Source organism: Apostichopus japonicus, chromosome 3 (assembly GCF_037975245.1).
Source record: "Apostichopus japonicus isolate 1M-3 chromosome 3, ASM3797524v1, whole genome shotgun sequence".
NCBI lineage: Eukaryota > Metazoa > Echinodermata > Holothuroidea > Aspidochirotida > Stichopodidae > Apostichopus > Apostichopus japonicus.
The window spans coordinates 1,662,752-1,681,592 of record NC_092563.1 but is presented as its reverse complement, the minus strand read 5'-3'; the positions used below and the strand labels follow the sequence as shown (position 1 = coordinate 1,681,592).

Here is an 18,841-nt window from a genome sequence, read left to right as displayed (position 1 = left end):
AAGGTTTTAAGAGTTTGACTGCTGGTGACCCAGATGACCTCCACTAGAAACAATTGAGATCTATTCAATATATCACGAATGAAAGGTCTTGTGACCTTTATTACTTCCTATCATGACATCGTGTTTACTAGGTTGTCAGTGTTTGACCTCAATGACCTTTGACCACCAAAAACAGGTTTCTCCCTCTCAATTTGGGCATCCATGTGCAAGGTATGAACTTCTTGGGACACTGTTAACAAGATTTTCACACTTGGACCCCCACCAAAAACAAACAGGTTCTTCCTCTCAATATGCAAACTTGCAAAGTAGGAGGATCATCAAAGTTATCTTTCTTGAGATATATACACACATACAGCCTTTATGAACACAAGTGAGTTTCTCTTCTCATCAAAACTAGAAAGGAATACAGCAAATATAAAACGGTAGTCAGAAATTGGGAAAAAATTCTACTTCGGTATTACCAGATATGCACTCAGAAAATCTTTTCCCCATAATATTTGACCTAGATGCCTAGTCGATGCTATTTCAACTTCATTGAACACAGTCCTATGGTCAGAGACCCCCCCCCCAACCAGGGATCCTGTCTTGAAAGAAGCTGTCAAGTGACATAAAGGTGCATATGATACAAGTGATTTAGGGTATGAGGAACAAATGGTAATTGTGCAGTATAATGCAGTGAGATTAACTTCAAAAATACCTTATACCTCAAGAAGACTGGATGCTGCCATGAACACAAATTGTACCTTATCTAATGAATAATAACAATTCCGTATGACAAGAATACTTTACGTCGCACATTTATTTAGGATGTACCCTATTTGGTAGCAAGCATATTACAGGTATAAACAAGAAAAATGTGCTTAAACAGAAATGACAGGAATTAAAATCGAGGATAGTCAGGGAATCTCCCAAAAACTATGACTTGGTGGAAAATCAGGGAGACTACCATGACTAGTGCCCTGAGACAAGCTGTTGCCAGGTTGAGTCAGGGAAAATTGAATTGTGGTGGTTTACGACCAAACCTGCTGTGTTAACTTATGTTATCACAGGACAGAGGAAAATAAATTTGCTAGTGACCTAAACAAACACTAGTCGTAAAAAGTTGCTGAGTGTACACTGATCAGTTAGTAAGTCCATATCGAAAACCATTTCACGATTCTTTAAAGCAAATAAATCGGTCAGAAGCCAAGTAACCAAGAAGTGTGAATAATCAAACTAACTAGATCATCTTTGCCATTTATTCTATTTTGACATTTCTATGGCTCATTTGGTTAAGAAAGCTAGAGCACCAATGGTGCAGAAGCTCATACAAGCAATTTGAAGCAGTCACCCTAAGATTTACCCCTTGATGGCCTTTGATCTAAAAATCCTCAACACCCTATAAGTACCACCAGTCATAGATGATTATGACTATTTTTCAATAATATCCATTGCTATCGGTAGAAGAAGTATTTTTGAAGATTTTTAATGGATTGACCCCTAGATGACTTCTAACTTCAAATACCAAACAGTTAATATGACACACCTGTCATGGATCATTATCACCAACTTCCATTAGCAGTCATTGCTATCTGAAGGAGCATTATTTTGCCTACTTTCAAACATTGACCCCTAGATGACCTTTGACCTCAAATTATCAAACACCCATGATGGTCCACCACCCATGTCCAAGCTTCATCCAAATCCATTGAACCATGCTCAAGAACAAGCAATTTGAAGCATTCACCCTAAGTGATGGAACACTATTGACCCCTTGATGGCCTTTGATCTAAAAATCGTGCACACCCTATAGATACCACCAGTCATACATGATTATGACTAACTTTCATTTATATCCATTGCTATCTGTAAGAGAAGAAGCATTTTGCAGATTTTCACAAATTGACCCCTAGATGCATGACCTTTGACCTGAAAATGTACCCCTACCCAATGATGATTGTGTCCAAGTTTCATCGAATTCCATCAACAGCTGTACAAGAAAAGAGGCAGTGTAACAAGTGTGAACAGACGGATAGATAGATGGATAGGGTCCCCAGTTAGAGTCACTCCAAGATTAGGAGGCCAATGAGGCTTCTTCGCCAGTTCCTGCTTGCAGGAGGATCTAAAATACTTACATACATACAAACATACATACATACAAACATACATACATAAATAGATAGAAAACATAATTAAAATAGCTCAACCAGCACTACATGCTGGTATGAGCTATAGAAAACCAAATTGCTCTTTCTTGGTGTGAATATAGTCCTGAGAGTGGTTTCTCTGATCCAATCTTGGAAGTTTTATGGCTTGTTAGAACACATATCAAGGCAGCGCAGCATACTTGGAGTTGTACATATTTAGTAAAAGATCGTTTTCACTTATATTAATTTGTATGTACGTACGTATGTTTTATTGTTTCAAAAGAAAGACTACATACAACACAAACATGTCCCTGTCAGAATGATGTACCCTTTGACCGAACAAAATGATTAAAAAAAAAAAAAAATACAAGCAAACAAACAAAATTTTATTCCAATGAAAAGTTATAAATATATATATGATCCTACGAAAAGAGCTTTGCCCCCACGCTTCAAATCTGACGATAAAACTTATTGGAATGTTGACAATAAAATAAAGACATTGAAACTGCAAGATAGGAAAGTTGAATACAAAAGATGTTATTGGACTCCTCTTGTGGTTAGACGTCCTGGTAAACCTTGACCAACAGTAATGGGAATGACAGTTACCCAGGATACATCAACCTGTGAACAAACAAAAGAAAAATGGTTTCTACACTCTACAATTGGCATTAACCAGCTGATTACTGCACAACACAGGACTGTTGGTTAAGTCAATGTACTCATTGAAATAATGTGTGCTTCTGACAGAAAACCCATTCTACAATGATTGCTGGCTCATCCACCTGTTTTGAGTGCAACATGGATCAGCATGGAAACATAGTTATCAGCCCACATAGTGTAGACAATAGAAAAGAAATGGATGTCATACATTCTCTTTTCTAAATTGTGCTGTAATGGCTTCCCATTAGCCACAGATCTTTAAAGCACTTGGTTTTTCTCACTACCAGTGGTGGTGCCGAGGTGACCGAGAAGCATGCTTCTCCCCAGTGGGCAACGGTGAAATAAATTGAAACACTCTCCCCCTTCCAAATTTAAATGGCACTGTCCCCTTATATACCCCCCCCCCATATCAGTGGTATACTTTTTTCCAACGGAAAAAAGTAGCCACCCAGCTTTTCCAGGCTGGTGCCATCGCTGGCTTTATAAGCCACTACGAGAGAATAAGAAATATCTCAAAATTTGACTGGACAACAGGTTTGTGTTATTTTTTTGACATGCTATAAATGGACCTACTGGGGGAGGGGTGGGGCTTTGAGCTGAGTGGATGGGTCATGTAGGGTGGCCCTTGTTAGTGTGTTGAAAGTATATTCACAGTGCCTCGCGATTCTTAGAACATTGGGACACTGATATCGGGGCTAACAATGAAAGTGATAGGCCTACATAAAACACATGTATAGACATAATAACTATACTACTGTTTAAGATATACCTCATGTTCTTTTTGAAAGTCATTCCTACAATATGTGCCTAGAATTTTGAGGTTGCACACTACTGACTAATGAAGTCAGAAGAAATTATACATGAACATTTCGCTGAAACTACTACTGAAATAGCGCATACTGTCCAGGCATTCACATTATCTAGGCCTACTTTCATTTAGGAAGTGGAAATCTCGGGGGATGGGGGTCTGCCCCACCTTCCCAAAACCAAAATGTTGAGTGACTGTTGACCTCCATATACACCATAGGTTTCTACCTCGTTTAGTCTGAGACAGGGTACCACCATGTACCCACAACATAGTACGGTTGATTGCTTCATAACACCATAGCTCCCAACTCTTGAGAAGGCAAATGCTGGTCCATGCCATCCTGGGGGATGGGTATAAGGGGAGGGGGTGTCCCCCTCCCGTTTTGAATTTTTTTGGAATCCTGGTGATGCCTACATGTAAAATGGTGGCACTTAGAAAGGCTTTTGTCACCCAAAATTTTCTGAGAAATATGCATTTTTTGTGTGTAACATCAATAAATTGAATAGTATGTGATAATTCATTCTTTCCCGTGGCATGAAAATGTTCGCTGCTTGCCCCAATGAAAAGAAATATAGGCTAATTTGAGGTTCAAATGATGCTCTAAAGGAGGTTTTATACTCTATTATGCTAAATGCTAAAGAAAAGATGGTTGCTAAGTCAAAATTTGATGCAATTTTTTTTATGTATACTTGACAATTACAATGCAGGTTTTTCGGACGCTTGCGCGGGTCAGCAGGTTTGGGTGTTAGAATGCGGGTCCAACCCGCGAATTGCGGGTCAGTTGGGAGCTCTGCAACACATCACGCATCATCATGCAGTCTACTCAGATTCTTACCGTAATCCCATAAATATTTGGAGCTATTTAGAAGGTCAGCTAACTGGTGGTTGTAAGGTCTGTAATAGTCTTGTAAAAGCTTCTTGCTGGTTGGCAACAAATCCCCCGCTTTCTTTTTCTTTTTCTTCTGTGAATTTTTAACTGTTGTCTTTGTGATGGACTCAATTGCACTATCTGATAGAGGATCTGAAAGTCAAAAAAAATAAAATAAGAAATGTAACTCATCAAATTTGTGGAAACTCTAAAAGCACCTTTGATGTAATAAAATATGTAAATTAAAAGTAATAACTAGATATAGAATAAAATATCTCCAAATATTCACTTTGCCTAGTGGGTTTCAGATTTGTGCGTATTTTCTTATCGTAAAATGGTTGAACATGACAAGAATTAGTCCATTAGCCATAGGTTGCATTTTTCAGCTCTCTTGACCTCAACTTACTGAAACTTTATCTCTTCTGCAAACAGACTGGTTAGTTTGGTAGAGTTGATTTGTTCACACCTTGCCATGTCAGCCTTGATCTGATAGTGATTTGACTACTATAGCTGTGTGATGCAAGGGCGTAGGAACCGGGGGGGCTGGGGGGGCTCCAGCCCCCCCAGTGAAAAATATGGGGGGGCGGAAGTATCATTCCGCCCCCCCCCGCTCCGCAAGTCAGAAAACCCCTTTTTCATTTCCAAATGAGAAAAAAAATCTCATTTGGAGCACCAAATTGCATTTAAGGCCAGGTGAAAATGCAAAATTCTTTACCATATGGAGTGGGAGTTGAAGTGTGCTATATTGCACCAAATTGCATCTGAGGCCACCTGGAAATGCAAAAAAATTCCAAAGGGGAGGGGGGCACCCCCTCCCCTTAGACCCCTCCCCCAGGCCGGCCATCAGTCTTCAGCCCCCCCACTCAAAAGTACCTTCCTACGCCACTGGTGTGATGAGTTGCATAATAGACGAATTGGCAGCTCAACTAAGGTGCAAAAAGATGGGACTGATCACTCAGTTAACCAACTGGAAAACCTGCCGTTCAGTACAAACGGCGGGTTTTTGGATGCAACCTATAGCTAATGGACACTTTTGTGGCATGAAAATATATCCAACACCATACTCTATATTTGACAAGATTTGAACAATGAAGAAACTTTTTTTTTATTATGTTGAGTTTTGAAGCCAAGGGGATTAAAGATCTTGACCACAGTTTGACAGTGAGGAATATATTTCAAGATATCCCTCTGGCTCAGCGGTTATATCTTCAGGCTCAGCGGTTATATCTTCAGGCTCAGCGGTTATCAGTATTGCTAGCAAATATGCTAGAGAGTAAAATATTGGTCACTCTTCTTCAAGCATTCTTCTCTCAGAACAATTGTTACTCTCTTTTAAATTTGTCTGCAAATGTCTGTGAAATAACATGGAGTGTCAGTACTTTTGAAAACTGTTAGCAATTTTTAGCAGCAAAAATATTTGAGGTGGGGGGGGGGGGGGGTGATGACCTAGCTTTTATGCAATAGTGGCTGGCAGAGCAAAATACTCTGAAAAATGTTAATACCTAGCTCTAAAAATTCTATAACGTCCCTGTATGCTTCTACTGGCTTACTGATCCAGTCGTCTAAGAGGATCACATGAACCTGTGTGGATCCGAATGCCTTGATCCAGTCATTCAGATAGATGAAGTACATACCACGAAAGAGTTGCTGTAGAGAGAATCACCAAACAGAAGAAAAATCATAATTATATTCATATATTATAAGTTTACAAGAGTTTCCAATCCATAGACAAATCTATGTTAAACTTTAAAGTTATTCATGATCATAGGCAATTGCCAAGTGATGCTATTTGGCATCCTTATTGTTTCTGCTTATAGCCTTTGTGTATTTATGTGTATGTTTGTATGTATATGTATGTATGTATTTACCTACGTCATTATGACCACAAAATTATGACCATGCATGTATTATGTAAACAAAAATCAATATGGAGAATTTTTTGGGGAGGGTTCGAAATTACTCGATATGAGCCTTGACAAGTTCAGTCAGAGAATTGTAATTTGATGAGCTCTTAGTATCAATCATTGACACAGGTTAATGTGAAAGCACCCCAGAACTATATAGTTTTCTCTTTCAAATTATCATTTGTTGCCATTTCGACAACTAACATGCTGATGAGAGTTTAGATTTAATGATGATATGTCGTTAATTACATAACTTCATGGGGTTTATCCATCGAATCTGGTGTTACAAGAGTACAAACATAAAATTGGTAAGTAATCCCAATTCGATTTCCCGTATAGTGTTGCAATGCTAGCTTTTGTGAAAGCAGAAAGTACGCAAGTCACCAACACCCAAAAGGAAAAAGAAAAAGATTACCAATTTGAATCATACTTACCTGTCTCCATTCAACAAAAGCACTTGCATCTACCTATCCTACAAAAGTTGGTAACATTTTAGCATTCCGCCTTCAATGACCCACTTCATGGGCACTGCCCAACACCACAGAAAGGAATGGAGGCAGTTGGAATGCAAAATACAATATGATACTCATAGAGTGCTTATATAGGTGATGGAATCCAAAATTCAGAAACTGTTGACTTCAGAAAATGCATCAAAACTCTAAAAGACTAGTCACTGAGAGTAGGACTTCAGCCTCAGGCCAACAGACTACGTCTGCATAGTTTAATGTTTCCGTACTCACCCACAAGCCTAAATCGATACATTTTAGTATTACAAACGGCTCTTATGCAGTGCGCGCCATTTCTAAAGTCCAAAAATCTTTTGGACAACCAAACAAGAGGCAAGTTTGGATGGAAGAAGTGAGCATTGACCCTGAAGAAGTGGTTTGCTGGGGGGTGGGGGGTAGTGCTATTAACTGCTACCAACTCTTGTGGGCTACTGTAGGTAGATTGGAATGCATATGTTGCATTAAGACTCATAAGAGAGGAATGGAGTAAATAATTATTAATCTTGCTTTATTATAGATAAAAGCAGTATCAAACTTTATTAAAGGCTTATTTACATATCAACATTTTGTCTGATATGATGTCAATGTATCAATAAACTGAAAAATGATATTATTACAGAATTTATATTTAGGATAAGATAAAATATTCACTGGAAAAATTGTAAAAGAAAGTTAAAAGCAGAATACCTTGGCTATACCCAGGGGATTCCAGTGACCTCATGATCACTGTACATACAATGCTTTTATCAACTGAATATATCCATCCCTAAAAGCATATCTGGGTTAAATCCAAAATCATTTCTCTCAGGTTGTTAGACGTTTTAGGCAGAGGTCATTCATGCATTGGTCTTATAAGTAAAAGAAACTGTCCAATTAATAAAAAGCTGGCATTTTGCAATTGTGGTCATGCAGACAAACAAATTAACAAAGATGAGAAAGTGAAGTACCAAATCCTCTACATAACTTTCTGAGATTTTCCAATGTAGTAGAGCATTATTAGTTACTATAGAAGTGTGGCATTGAAGTATAAATCAGTTCACTGACACAATGAACAAAGTAACTGTACATAGCCTACTGTACACAGCCTATACATATAATAAACCTTAGGCTTACGTATGCATATAGTATAGTTGGGTTCTATGTTGAATTTGTAATGAACAGGTACCAGGTAGGCCGGGCAAATGTAGCAAACTGGTACACAGGAGCAGTTACGAAGCCAGAAATTTGAAGGGGGGGGGAGCAGAATTTTAAAATAGGCACTTTTCACAAAGGGAGCATAATTACATAAAACGAAGTGCCATGATGTAGGCCTACAAAGAAAATTTTTGCCCACAATGCCTCTCACGTTGCAGGAAATAAACAATGGTAAGAGTATTGTATTACGTAGCAGACGAACTTTCAGGGGAAAGATTGAGAAGGGTCGCTTAGCTTCCTTCAACCTGAAAAGATCGAGGGCTCTAATGATATTTCCTGCTTTTAGTTAAATTTTATATTTTGGGGTACTCAAAGGGGTTGTGGGGGGGAGGGGGAGCAACCACTCCCACACTCCTGGCTACGTCCCTGCACAGGAGCAAACTTTTTTTTCTGTTCTCATCCCTAGTTTTGTTTGTGTTTGTGTCTGTATCCCTTGACCCGCCTGTGATGTGCACGAATGACTTTGAAATCAAGATTGTATGTACGACGTGTCCTTGGAAATTGTTCCTAAAACTATATTATGATTGCCCACATCCCTAATATTTCACAGGATTATGCAGCTGGTGTAGATCCAGGAGTTATTAAGCCCTGGGTCTGCAGAGCACTGCCATGTAGAATATGGGAGGGGGGGCTGGTCTCTGGGTCCTTCTTGAGCGAAAAACAGTTTTAGATGTCACAAGGTGCATATTCTGAGGAATCTATAAAGTAACTCTTCAATGAGTTCTGAATGCAACATTCTCCTGATAAGTATACTTCTGATTTTATGATATGATTTTATGATACATTTTTATAGGGTGGGGGGTAGGGGGGTGGATGTTAATAGCATTTTTGCCTCTTAAATAATTTACAAAATACAGTTAGTTAAAAAAAAGCAAGCCAAATAAAGGAAAGGAAGAAATTAGGCGGTTACTAATAGATTGCAGGAACCTAAATGCAGGTTTGAGCTTTGAGAAAATGGGATGGGAGATGGATTAGAGGGGTGGGGGAGGGGAAGGGGTGTAGGCTTGATAGTAATGTTTGTTGGCAGTGAAACCCTTGAAGCACCATGCCCATAGGTGGCAGCATGTCAATCAGCATTAAGAAAATAATAAGAGGAGGGAGATGGCCGTCTGGGGCCCTGGAGTTTGAAAAACATGTTCATGAAGCTAACAACCTGATTGTACGTTTGCAGCACAGGTTCCCTGCTTAAGTTTAAATGGTAACACAATATGGGATTAAGTAGCCTTTCACTAATCCCAAATACTAATATTGCAAACTGACGGCGCTGATATTGATGTTTGCATACAAATCATAAAACAATAATTGGTTGGTTCCATCATCTCAAATCTCTAAGTACATTTTACTAAGAAAAAACATGTACTGTGATAATCATAAAACCAACCGTAACCCTTCCTCACTAGTTCATGTTAGGTTCATATCTTAGAATACAATGTTCAATCATAACCCACCCCCACCCCCCATCCCCCTCCCTCCACACCTAGTATCTATGTGTCTCTTTTTCATATCATCCAATGAACCTGATTATTTTTCTATTCGGTTCACTTTACATCACAGAGCTCTCTAGATAGATGAGTGAAACATAGCATCATCAAAATTTGGTGTTCCTCTTGGAATTTATTGGGATCCATCTTGTGCCAGCCTGCAATTTGCGGACTACTCTACACACGGAGTGATTCTATAGAACGGATGGTAGTAGTCGTGTTATCAGGGAGGACAAATTTTATCACAGAGACCAAGTTGATAAAGAAAAAGCGACATTGATAAAAAAAAAATGAAAAGAAGAATACCAGCAATTTGTGATTAGTAAACCAAGCAATAGCCCAATAACATTGATCTTTTTTCTTTGTTTTTTGTTTTCATTCCGCCATTTAAATGCAGCTTCAAAAAAGTTTGACTAACATCACAAACTTGTTGGTAAGTACACAACCTATCTGTGTGGTGTTGGAGACAGGTCTCCATGCAAGCAACACTTTCCTTGGCAGCCTTTTTACAAGACATATTGTTTTTTCCTCCATTGTAAAGATGGGCAGAATAAAATCTGGAAAGGGAGTTAGGAAAGTAGTCAAAAAAATAACTAACAAAGAGTCATTGAGAATAGTTAATGTGCAACACTCAGATAGCAAGTTTCTGACCATTTTAGCAGATTCTAGCTTATTTTACAATAAGCATCCCTTATTCTTAATTTACACACAAACTTTTAAAACCTTTGTCTGAAACGTTTCCTTCAATTAGCCGGCTACAAGTACACAGCTATGACCTGTTTTTGTAAATGCATACTTGTAACTGGGGCAAAAGTACAAGATGAAAGCTAGTGTACACTGAATGTAGGCAAGATTGGCTAACTCCAAGTGACTTGCATACAAAAAAAAACAGATATGGACTGACTCAACAGATCAAAGCAAAAGTATCTGATAGCTAAGACCGGCTAATTTCACACATAGAAGCATACTCTGTTGGCAAGACTGTTCAACTTCACAAATATGAGCATACTATTGACTAACTAAGACTGACTAACTTCACACATTGTGGGCACGACTGGTATTAAACAATAAATTCTGCAGATAAAAGTTATATAATCTACCAGTCAAGACTGAGTAACTTCACACTCATAGAAGCTAACTCTGTTACTAAGACTAGTCAGCTAAAAACACAGATAAAGAAATAATGCCACAACAACCATCTTACTTCAACTTTGCAAAGGCAGCTTAAAATGAGCACTTATAAATAATTCTGGTATATGAAGTGAAATTTGACATCGTCTTTCGGTCTTTGTTCCCTTCAAAATCTTACTTTCCATTATTAGCATCACAAATTGAGTGATTACAAATATCACTAGGATATGGAGAAAAATTTGAAAATGGTCTGTACACTACTTTCTTCTCTTCATAATCTTCAACCTGTCAAAGGCACGGTCTTTGTTCCCTTCAAAATCTTACTTTCCATTATTAGCATCACAAATTGAGTGATTACAAATATCACTAGGATATGGAGAAAAATTTGAAAATGGTCAGTACACTACTTTCTTCTCTTCATAATCTTCAACCTGTCAAAGGCAGCTCAAAAAGCACACTTGTAAAATATTACTAAGATATAAAGTGAATATCGGAATCACCTTTCACTACTTTCTTTTCAAAATAAATACTTTCCATCAACAGCTTAAATTGAGCACTGAAAAATATTTCTAGGATATGGAGTGAGATTTGAATGTAAATGATCTGTCTATGTGACAGTGTTACTGTACATTATGAAATGACATTCATGATACTAACATTCAATGACTTAGTGATGAGTTGATCTTCGATCAACATAAATTGTGAATGACCTAATAATGAATAATGAAATCCATGCAGTGCGACAGGGTGGTGCTGGGTTCACAGTTGTAGTTTTCATGGCATTCATCTAACTTATAGAAAACATGCACCGAGTAGTAGATTTAATACTTTTAAGCCTGTCTTCCCCGACCTTTTATATACATCAAATGAAACGACGACGTTGGCAGAAATAGGGCAATAGCTTACCTGCTTACAGGATCCCTTATGATGGCAATAATTTTAGCAGATGGTTGAACTGAATTCATGAGATCTGGTAAGTTGTAGGGAGGGTCCACAGATCCTGGGAAGAGTTGCCTCCACTGAGCAAGGGCATGAAAGGAAGTAGAGACGGAACCATCACCTGGAAGGTAGAAAACAGCAAAATAAACTACCATTCTGGCCTGTTTTAGAGTTGATAACTAAAATTATTGGAGAATGATCTAATATGTGGCATAATCTGAATCTGACATTTTAGAGCTCAGATAAACATGTTTGGTCTTCTAGATTGCTGAAATGAAATAAACAACCTGTGACAAAGTAACGTGTTGTTTGTTGGACATTGCAATGCCTGTGAATTTATATACTGTAAGTATCCCTTCGCAATAAAGCCAACAAATGTACGTGATAAAACACAAGATCTGAAACAATTATTGAGAAATGAGAGTAACATTGTCAGTGCAGTCAAACCTGTAACTTGGAAGCATCAGGCAAACATATCCGTCCTCTGTGAATCCACAGCTACGTGTCAATCATAACTGCCTTACATGCATGGTGATCTTCTAAGATTAAAGGAAGTAAATGGAAGGGATGCAAATATCAATTAACAAGGTAGGCACTGCCCACAGAAGAGCTAGTGACTGAACAATTATGCAACAGACCATGCTAATGTGACAGTAATACAGCAGTGGAAGTGACAGCAGTGGAAGTTATACTGACAGGTTTCTTGACCCGCCAATGTTAAGATTTGCGGGGTTCAGACAGATAACAGCTCTAGCCAAATTACTTGCATACAGCATACACAGCGAGTCAATTTTCCGTACAAGACATCTATAGGTGTTGTTTTGCAAAATGTTTCTTCATAAGAATTCAAGGTGAGTTACCATGGGACCTCATTTTTTCTGAGATGTCACAGAATTACATATCGTAGCCTAATTCCATACATGTAGGAATTAATTCCCCTCTGTTTGACTGTGTTTGCAGACAATTAACTCGCGAGGGAGTAAAGCTACAGTAGCCTCGAGAGAAAAAAACATACTGTTAAATACTGTATTCTACATTTACAATTGCAGACATAAATTCCAGGGTTTTCTGGATGTTCTGACTTGCCAAATTATTCCCAGACACTGTGTATTATTAATACAGTGAGACACTAACATGTCTCAGTAGGTACAAATTATTCCCAGACACGGTGGAGTGTTAAAACAGTGAGACACTAACATGTCTCAGTAGGTACAAATTATTCCCAGACACTGTGTATTATTAATACAGTAAGACACTAATATGTCTCAGTAGGGCCAAATTATTCCCAGACACTGTGGAGTATTAATACAGTGAGACACTAACATGTCTCAGTAGGTACAAATTATTCCCAGACACTGTGTATTATTAATACAGTAAGACACTAACATGTCTCAGTAGGGCCAAATTATTCCCAGACACGGTGGAGTATTAATACAGTGAGACACTAACATGTCTCAGTAGGGCCAAATTATTCCCAGACACTGTGGAGTATTAATACAGTGAGACACTAACATGTCTCAGTAGGTACAAATTATTCCCAGACACTGTGTATTATTAATACAGTGAGACACTAACATGTCTCAGTAGGGCCAAATTATTCCCAGACACGGTGAAGTGTTAATACAGTGAGACACTAACATGTCTCAGTATAGGTACAAATTATTCCCAGACACTGTGTATTATTAATACAGTAAGACACAAACATGTCTCAGTAGGTACAAATTATTCCCAGACACTGTAGAGTATTAATACAGTAAGACACTAATATGTCTCAGTAGGGCCAAATTATTCCCAGACACGGTGGAGTATTAATACAGTGAGACACTAACATGTCTCAGTAGGGCCAAGTTATTCAAAGACACTGTAGAGTATTAATACAGTGAGACACTAATATGTCTCAGTAGGGCCAAATTATTCCCAGACACGGTGGAGTGTTAATACAGTGAGACACTAACATGTCTCAGTAGGTACAAATTATTCCCAGACACCGTGTATTATTAATTCAGTAAGACACTAATATGTCTCAGTAGGGCCAAATTATTCCCAGACACTGTGGAGTATTAATACAGTGAGACACTAACATGTCTCAGTAGGTACAAATTATTCCCAGACACTGTAGAGTATTAATACAGTGAGACACTAATATGTCTCAGTAGGGCCAAATTATTCCCAGACACGGTGGAGTGTTAATACAGTGAGACACTAACATGTCTCAGTAGGTACAAATTATTCCCAGACACTGTGTTTTATTAATACAGTAAGACACTAATATGTCTCAGTAGGGCCAAAGTATTCCCAGACACTGTGGAGTATTAATACAGTGAGACACTAACATGTCTCAGTAGGGCCAAATTATTCCCAGACACTGTAGAGTATTAATACAGTGTAACACTAACATATGTCTCAGTAGGTCCAAATGGTTTTAAGTGTCAATAAAAAATGCTTCTTAGCTCCAGTGACCATAACATATATGTGCAATACTAAAGACATTAAATGGTAGCCCTCACAGGTTTGATAGCTTAATTCCCATTGTATGATAACACTATATGAACTCAAAGTCTCAAAGGAACATTAAAATCTTTATTCATTGTTAGAGCCGGCTACATGAAACACATGTCACTGTATACATTTATGGGTAAATAATTCTCAGGAGCATTCTGCATTCCAACATGCCTATCATATATAGGCAATAATAATAAACATGGAGAAAGCAAAGCAACACAGTTAGGAACACATGTTATCTACCTGATGTAGATTTCCATATGTCTGAACAAGTCAAAGAAATACAAACTGGTTTTCTACCTTTGAATTTGTTTGAAGGCCACATTAATTTGGAGAACTGCTTTCCTCCTATATATCATGTACTGTATGTGTCTCTCTTTGCAAGTTTGAATTTCAAGTTTGAATAAGCTTTCCATTGAGCTTTGACCATTCAATTTGTCTGCACAATTAATTCATTTGTATCACTAGCATTATTTTGGTGTTAAATTCTCTGAATCACCCCCAGGGTCTTATAATAGCTTAACTAGCTCCCTTTCCTGATTTGGCAGTCAGTCTGTAACCTCCCAGAACCAGAACTCACTAGATACCACAATGACCCACTATGAGAAACTTAATTATCGTAATGGATATCGCAGATGCAAAACAGTCATAAATGTTACGGGTCATAGAACTCACGACCACAAGAGAACTACATCAGCCACGATCATACAGGTGGAAATCAAAGTTCTGTATTAAAGCTCTAAATGATTTCAAAAAGGTTGTTCTTTGATTGCAACTGTCATGACAATGTCTTCAAAGAGCAGTTGGTCCTGATAATTCCCATTCATAAAAATTGAAAATGGTCTCAATAGATACAAACAGCTGGAGAAATTTAAAGTAAAAACTTAGTTGAATTATTACCATGGTACCCTTCCCCTCCCCCCTACCCCTGGGGATTTCAACTTCCAAGTGCATAAACTAGTCATTTAAAAATCTTCATAAAGATTTGGTGAAGCGCTCCCACCAAGTCTTAATGGACTACAAGGGTACACAAAATCCAACCATTGTTATTGAATCATTTTGTATTTTATTATTCCATTTTGATAAACCATCGTTATTGATCATTATATTGGTCTATAGAGATAGCTGTCATCAATAGGTTTTACATGCTAACAGCACTATGACATCAGATCAGGGAGCTGCTGTTAGAGTAGCAGCTCCCTGATCAGATGGTGGCCAGGAGCTGCTGTTGTTGCACAAAACAAGAAACCCTGTATTCAAAATTCCCTGAACTCCTGTGACCTTGGTCGAGTTATGGCAGGTCAGACACTGGTTAGACACTATACTGAACACTTGTCTGATACAAACTGTCTAGAGGAAACTAGAGATCAACAATTGATGCACAACTTGTAAGTAATGATGGATTGAACAGTTTGACTGTCATCCATGCACGATTGCACACCGGCACCATACTGGCATCAAGAGTATATCTGCCATATAAACTGCAGAATAGAGTGTTTGGTAACCCTAGCAACACTCGAAGTCAATGTAATAGAATTGCTACAATATAACACCTAGTGGGCTTTTTTTATTCCATTTTCTCACAGCACATTATATTACATGGTATACCAAAACTATTAATAACCAGTTAGAAAGTGGTGCAGATCCTCCTCTGTATATGATCTGCGAGTGGTAGCCATCTAGGCAGATCTACAACCATGCACGATTGCAGCAGAGATTGGATTGGAATTACTGGCACCAGCTTATAATATATCTAGCGTGTGACGCTCTCATTTTCTCAGTGTTAATTACTGATACCAATCATGTTAACCAGTCACTGTAGTTAGGGGCCCTGTAAAGATCAATCCTGTATCCTATCTGCTATCCTGCTAGGATCGAAACTTCAGGCCAACTTATTTTTACACATTCTCATACACAGGCTCTCTAGTGGATAAGCAGTTTGCTAAATGTTTTATTTTATTTTGATTAACATGATGAGTCAGTGGTTTCTTTGATTCTTCACAGTCTGCACAATTTACAGCTTTCCAGATTTATGATCTAAGGACAAGCACCCACCCCTCCCCCTCCCCAAAGTGTGAATAAAGGCCATAAAGGGTCATGACATCAAATTGACTTTTTATTGAATTGCTACCTTTAACATTTTTAATTGCAAAATGAGCATCATATCAGTGTCAATTAATCCACTGCCATATGAACCATAATTATGTCGATTTGTGTCTTTTCAAAATATCCAGAAGTCTTCATTGCAAGAGATTTTGATCAATTGTACAATAATGTGTGTTCTACATTCAGAAATAAAAAAGACATAATATAAATAAACATGAGTTGGAAACATTATAAATGTTTAATCACTTGCTGATGAACATTCATGAAATGTCTAGGATGGTTTCCCAGCTGTTTCATTGATTGTAATCATGTTTGTTCAAGTACCATGTATGGTCTGGTAGAATTATTAGATATTCATCTATCGCATGCATAGAGCTTCTTTGTAGGTCATATGAAACTGTAAGGTACAATACATGTCCCCAAATCTAAATAACATTGGTAGTTTATAGAAATTATCTTCTGATAGAATCTGCTATTTCTCGCACGAAAAGGAACAAGAGCCTGTGGAACAAATTCTTCAGCATAGTTTGTTTTTTTTTCAATTTTTTTTCCCTTCAAAATTTATGTTACCAGGATAGAATGGAAGTTATTTTTGAATGCAGGAGACCTGCTAGGTACAGCATGAGGTCATGTGCAGTGTTCGACTTATGGCCAAAAAATTGCATAGCAACAAATTTCGACAATTGCTATACAATATTTTTGTTGCATAGCAGTTCCCCAATATTGAATAGTAGTTTTGAAATTACCACAAACGGACCAAATGTTGGCGATCAATGTATTAACTAGAAAATGTTTGTTTATTATTATTATTTATACTAGTGTTGCTACGATAATCATTTTCAATATCGGTATCGGCCGATATTTGCAATATCGGCAGCATATCGGTATCGGTAAAATTTTGCCTAATTGCCGATAACAGCAAACCGATATTGAACTTTTCTTTTTAACAGCAGAGCTACCTGTACTTATTTATAATTGCAATGATTTTTTAATCTGCCCAAGACGATCCATTTCTTTAGCGTCAGTTAAACTCAGATTCATTTTCGATTAATATCCATGGAAACCTGACTCTCCGTAACATCTAAAAACACGTCTACGGCGCGCGAATATAACCAATGACCTTCGTGAACCTTGGCCTACACACAGCATTAGTGCAGCATATATACACTGTACTAACCATTCATTTCCCCAAAGGCCTTCGTGAAAACCTTGAACATGATGCATACAGTAACTGCACAGTTCAGCAGTGTTGGAAAACCCTGTTCAATTTCCTGCGAACACACTGCCGATTTCCCGCCGTTGTTCGCCTGCCTAGCACACGTAACGTGCGAGCATAAAGGCGTGGTGTCCAGGGGCCCGTCTTAGGGCTATGGTGGGGTCATGGGGTAGAACCCCTCGTGGGGATCCTGGGGGCGAAAGCCCCCGAAAATTGTCATTTTTTGCGATGTCTGGCGATGAAAAAATTCGCAGTTGAGGATGCAAAATACTGACAACTTTTTTTATTTAAATTGTCACGCAACTGATGAAAATTTTAAAATGACAAGTTAAAGTAGCTATATCATGTTATAAAATGAAAAGAGATTTAATATGTCTTTCAATCTTTAAAAAGTGCAACTTACAAAACTTCCGATATTATGAAACAAACAACGTTCAGCAAAGCCCCGTTTCTAGACTGCCTAACAATGAATAGCGTGCACTATGCGTACATTTTTACAACTGCAGTGTTTAACCCTATACCCAACTACTGTACCACGGTACATGTGCTGCGAATTTGCCCAGGTACCTTCCCAACAACTGTGAGCTCATCCCCTGTGTAACACCTGTTTGTTAACATTTTCTTGGCACGTAGCCAGGGAACCTTTTAGTTACGTGAGATCCGTAACCGCCGAGGTGGTTAGGCTATTTGCTTTACACTTAAACTATGGTAGGATATTATTTTTTCAGCTTTTTTTTCGCTATACGGTCAAGTGAATAAGTTGTACATTGAGTATAAACTCAATTATAACTTCTACATTGTGATCGACAGTTCGTAAGTTATAAAAGGTTTGAGTGTTTGCTCCCAAATCTGACTAGGAATTTGTATCGCACAAATCGGCACAATGTGCGATGCTGATTTGGAAACGTCTCGCAAGTTTGTCGTTTTGGATCGCATTTTGCGATGCGATACCGGAAAAATCGAACACTGGTCATGTGAATACTAAAACAATGAAAAACAACTCCATACATCGTTGGTTATCTACATTGCAGCTGTAGGTAATGATAAAAGAGGATACAAAAACTTGGGATAAAAGCTTCCTCCATTTCATTTACATTTCCTGTTAGAACATACAAGTACTTCTATGCCACACAATCTTTGAGCACAAAGTAAAGGATGTGCTACATTATCTGGGTTTCCTTATAGGGTGGTTTCACACGATGACCCCAGTTTATGTCTCAACACTTTCAGCAAGAATATTACCCCCTATGAAAATTATTCAATGCCTCTATCATTGTTCCCATGTTTTACAACAAATAAAATTCCATACTTTTTCAAGACCAAAAAAATGTTTTACTGTTTACTATGAAGCCTATACACTAATGAGGAACTATTGTGAAGCTACATATTAGGCCACATAT

At 38.0% G+C, this 18,841-nt stretch overlaps 1 protein-coding gene across 6 annotated transcripts in view; it reads right to left on the bottom strand.

The window, feature by feature from the left end:
• Positions 1–781: 781 nt before the first annotated feature.
• The window catches only part of LOC139959508 (carbohydrate sulfotransferase 15-like), a 29,696-nt gene continuing 11,636 nt past the window's right edge, over positions 782–18,841 (bottom strand). For all 6 annotated transcript variants that reach the window (XM_071957184.1, XM_071957203.1, XM_071957221.1 and 3 more), the window contains 5 exons: positions 11,585–11,738; positions 9,966–10,104; positions 5,965–6,109; positions 4,430–4,615; positions 782–2,747 (listed from right to left, as the gene is read on the bottom strand). In XM_071957184.1, the coding sequence (XP_071813285.1) occupies positions 2,743–2,747; positions 4,430–4,615; positions 5,965–6,109; positions 9,966–10,104; positions 11,585–11,738 (629 nt within the window). In that variant the 3' untranslated portion in view covers positions 782–2,742. The remainder of the gene's footprint in view (positions 2,748–4,429; positions 4,616–5,964; positions 6,110–9,965; positions 10,105–11,584; positions 11,739–18,841) is intronic.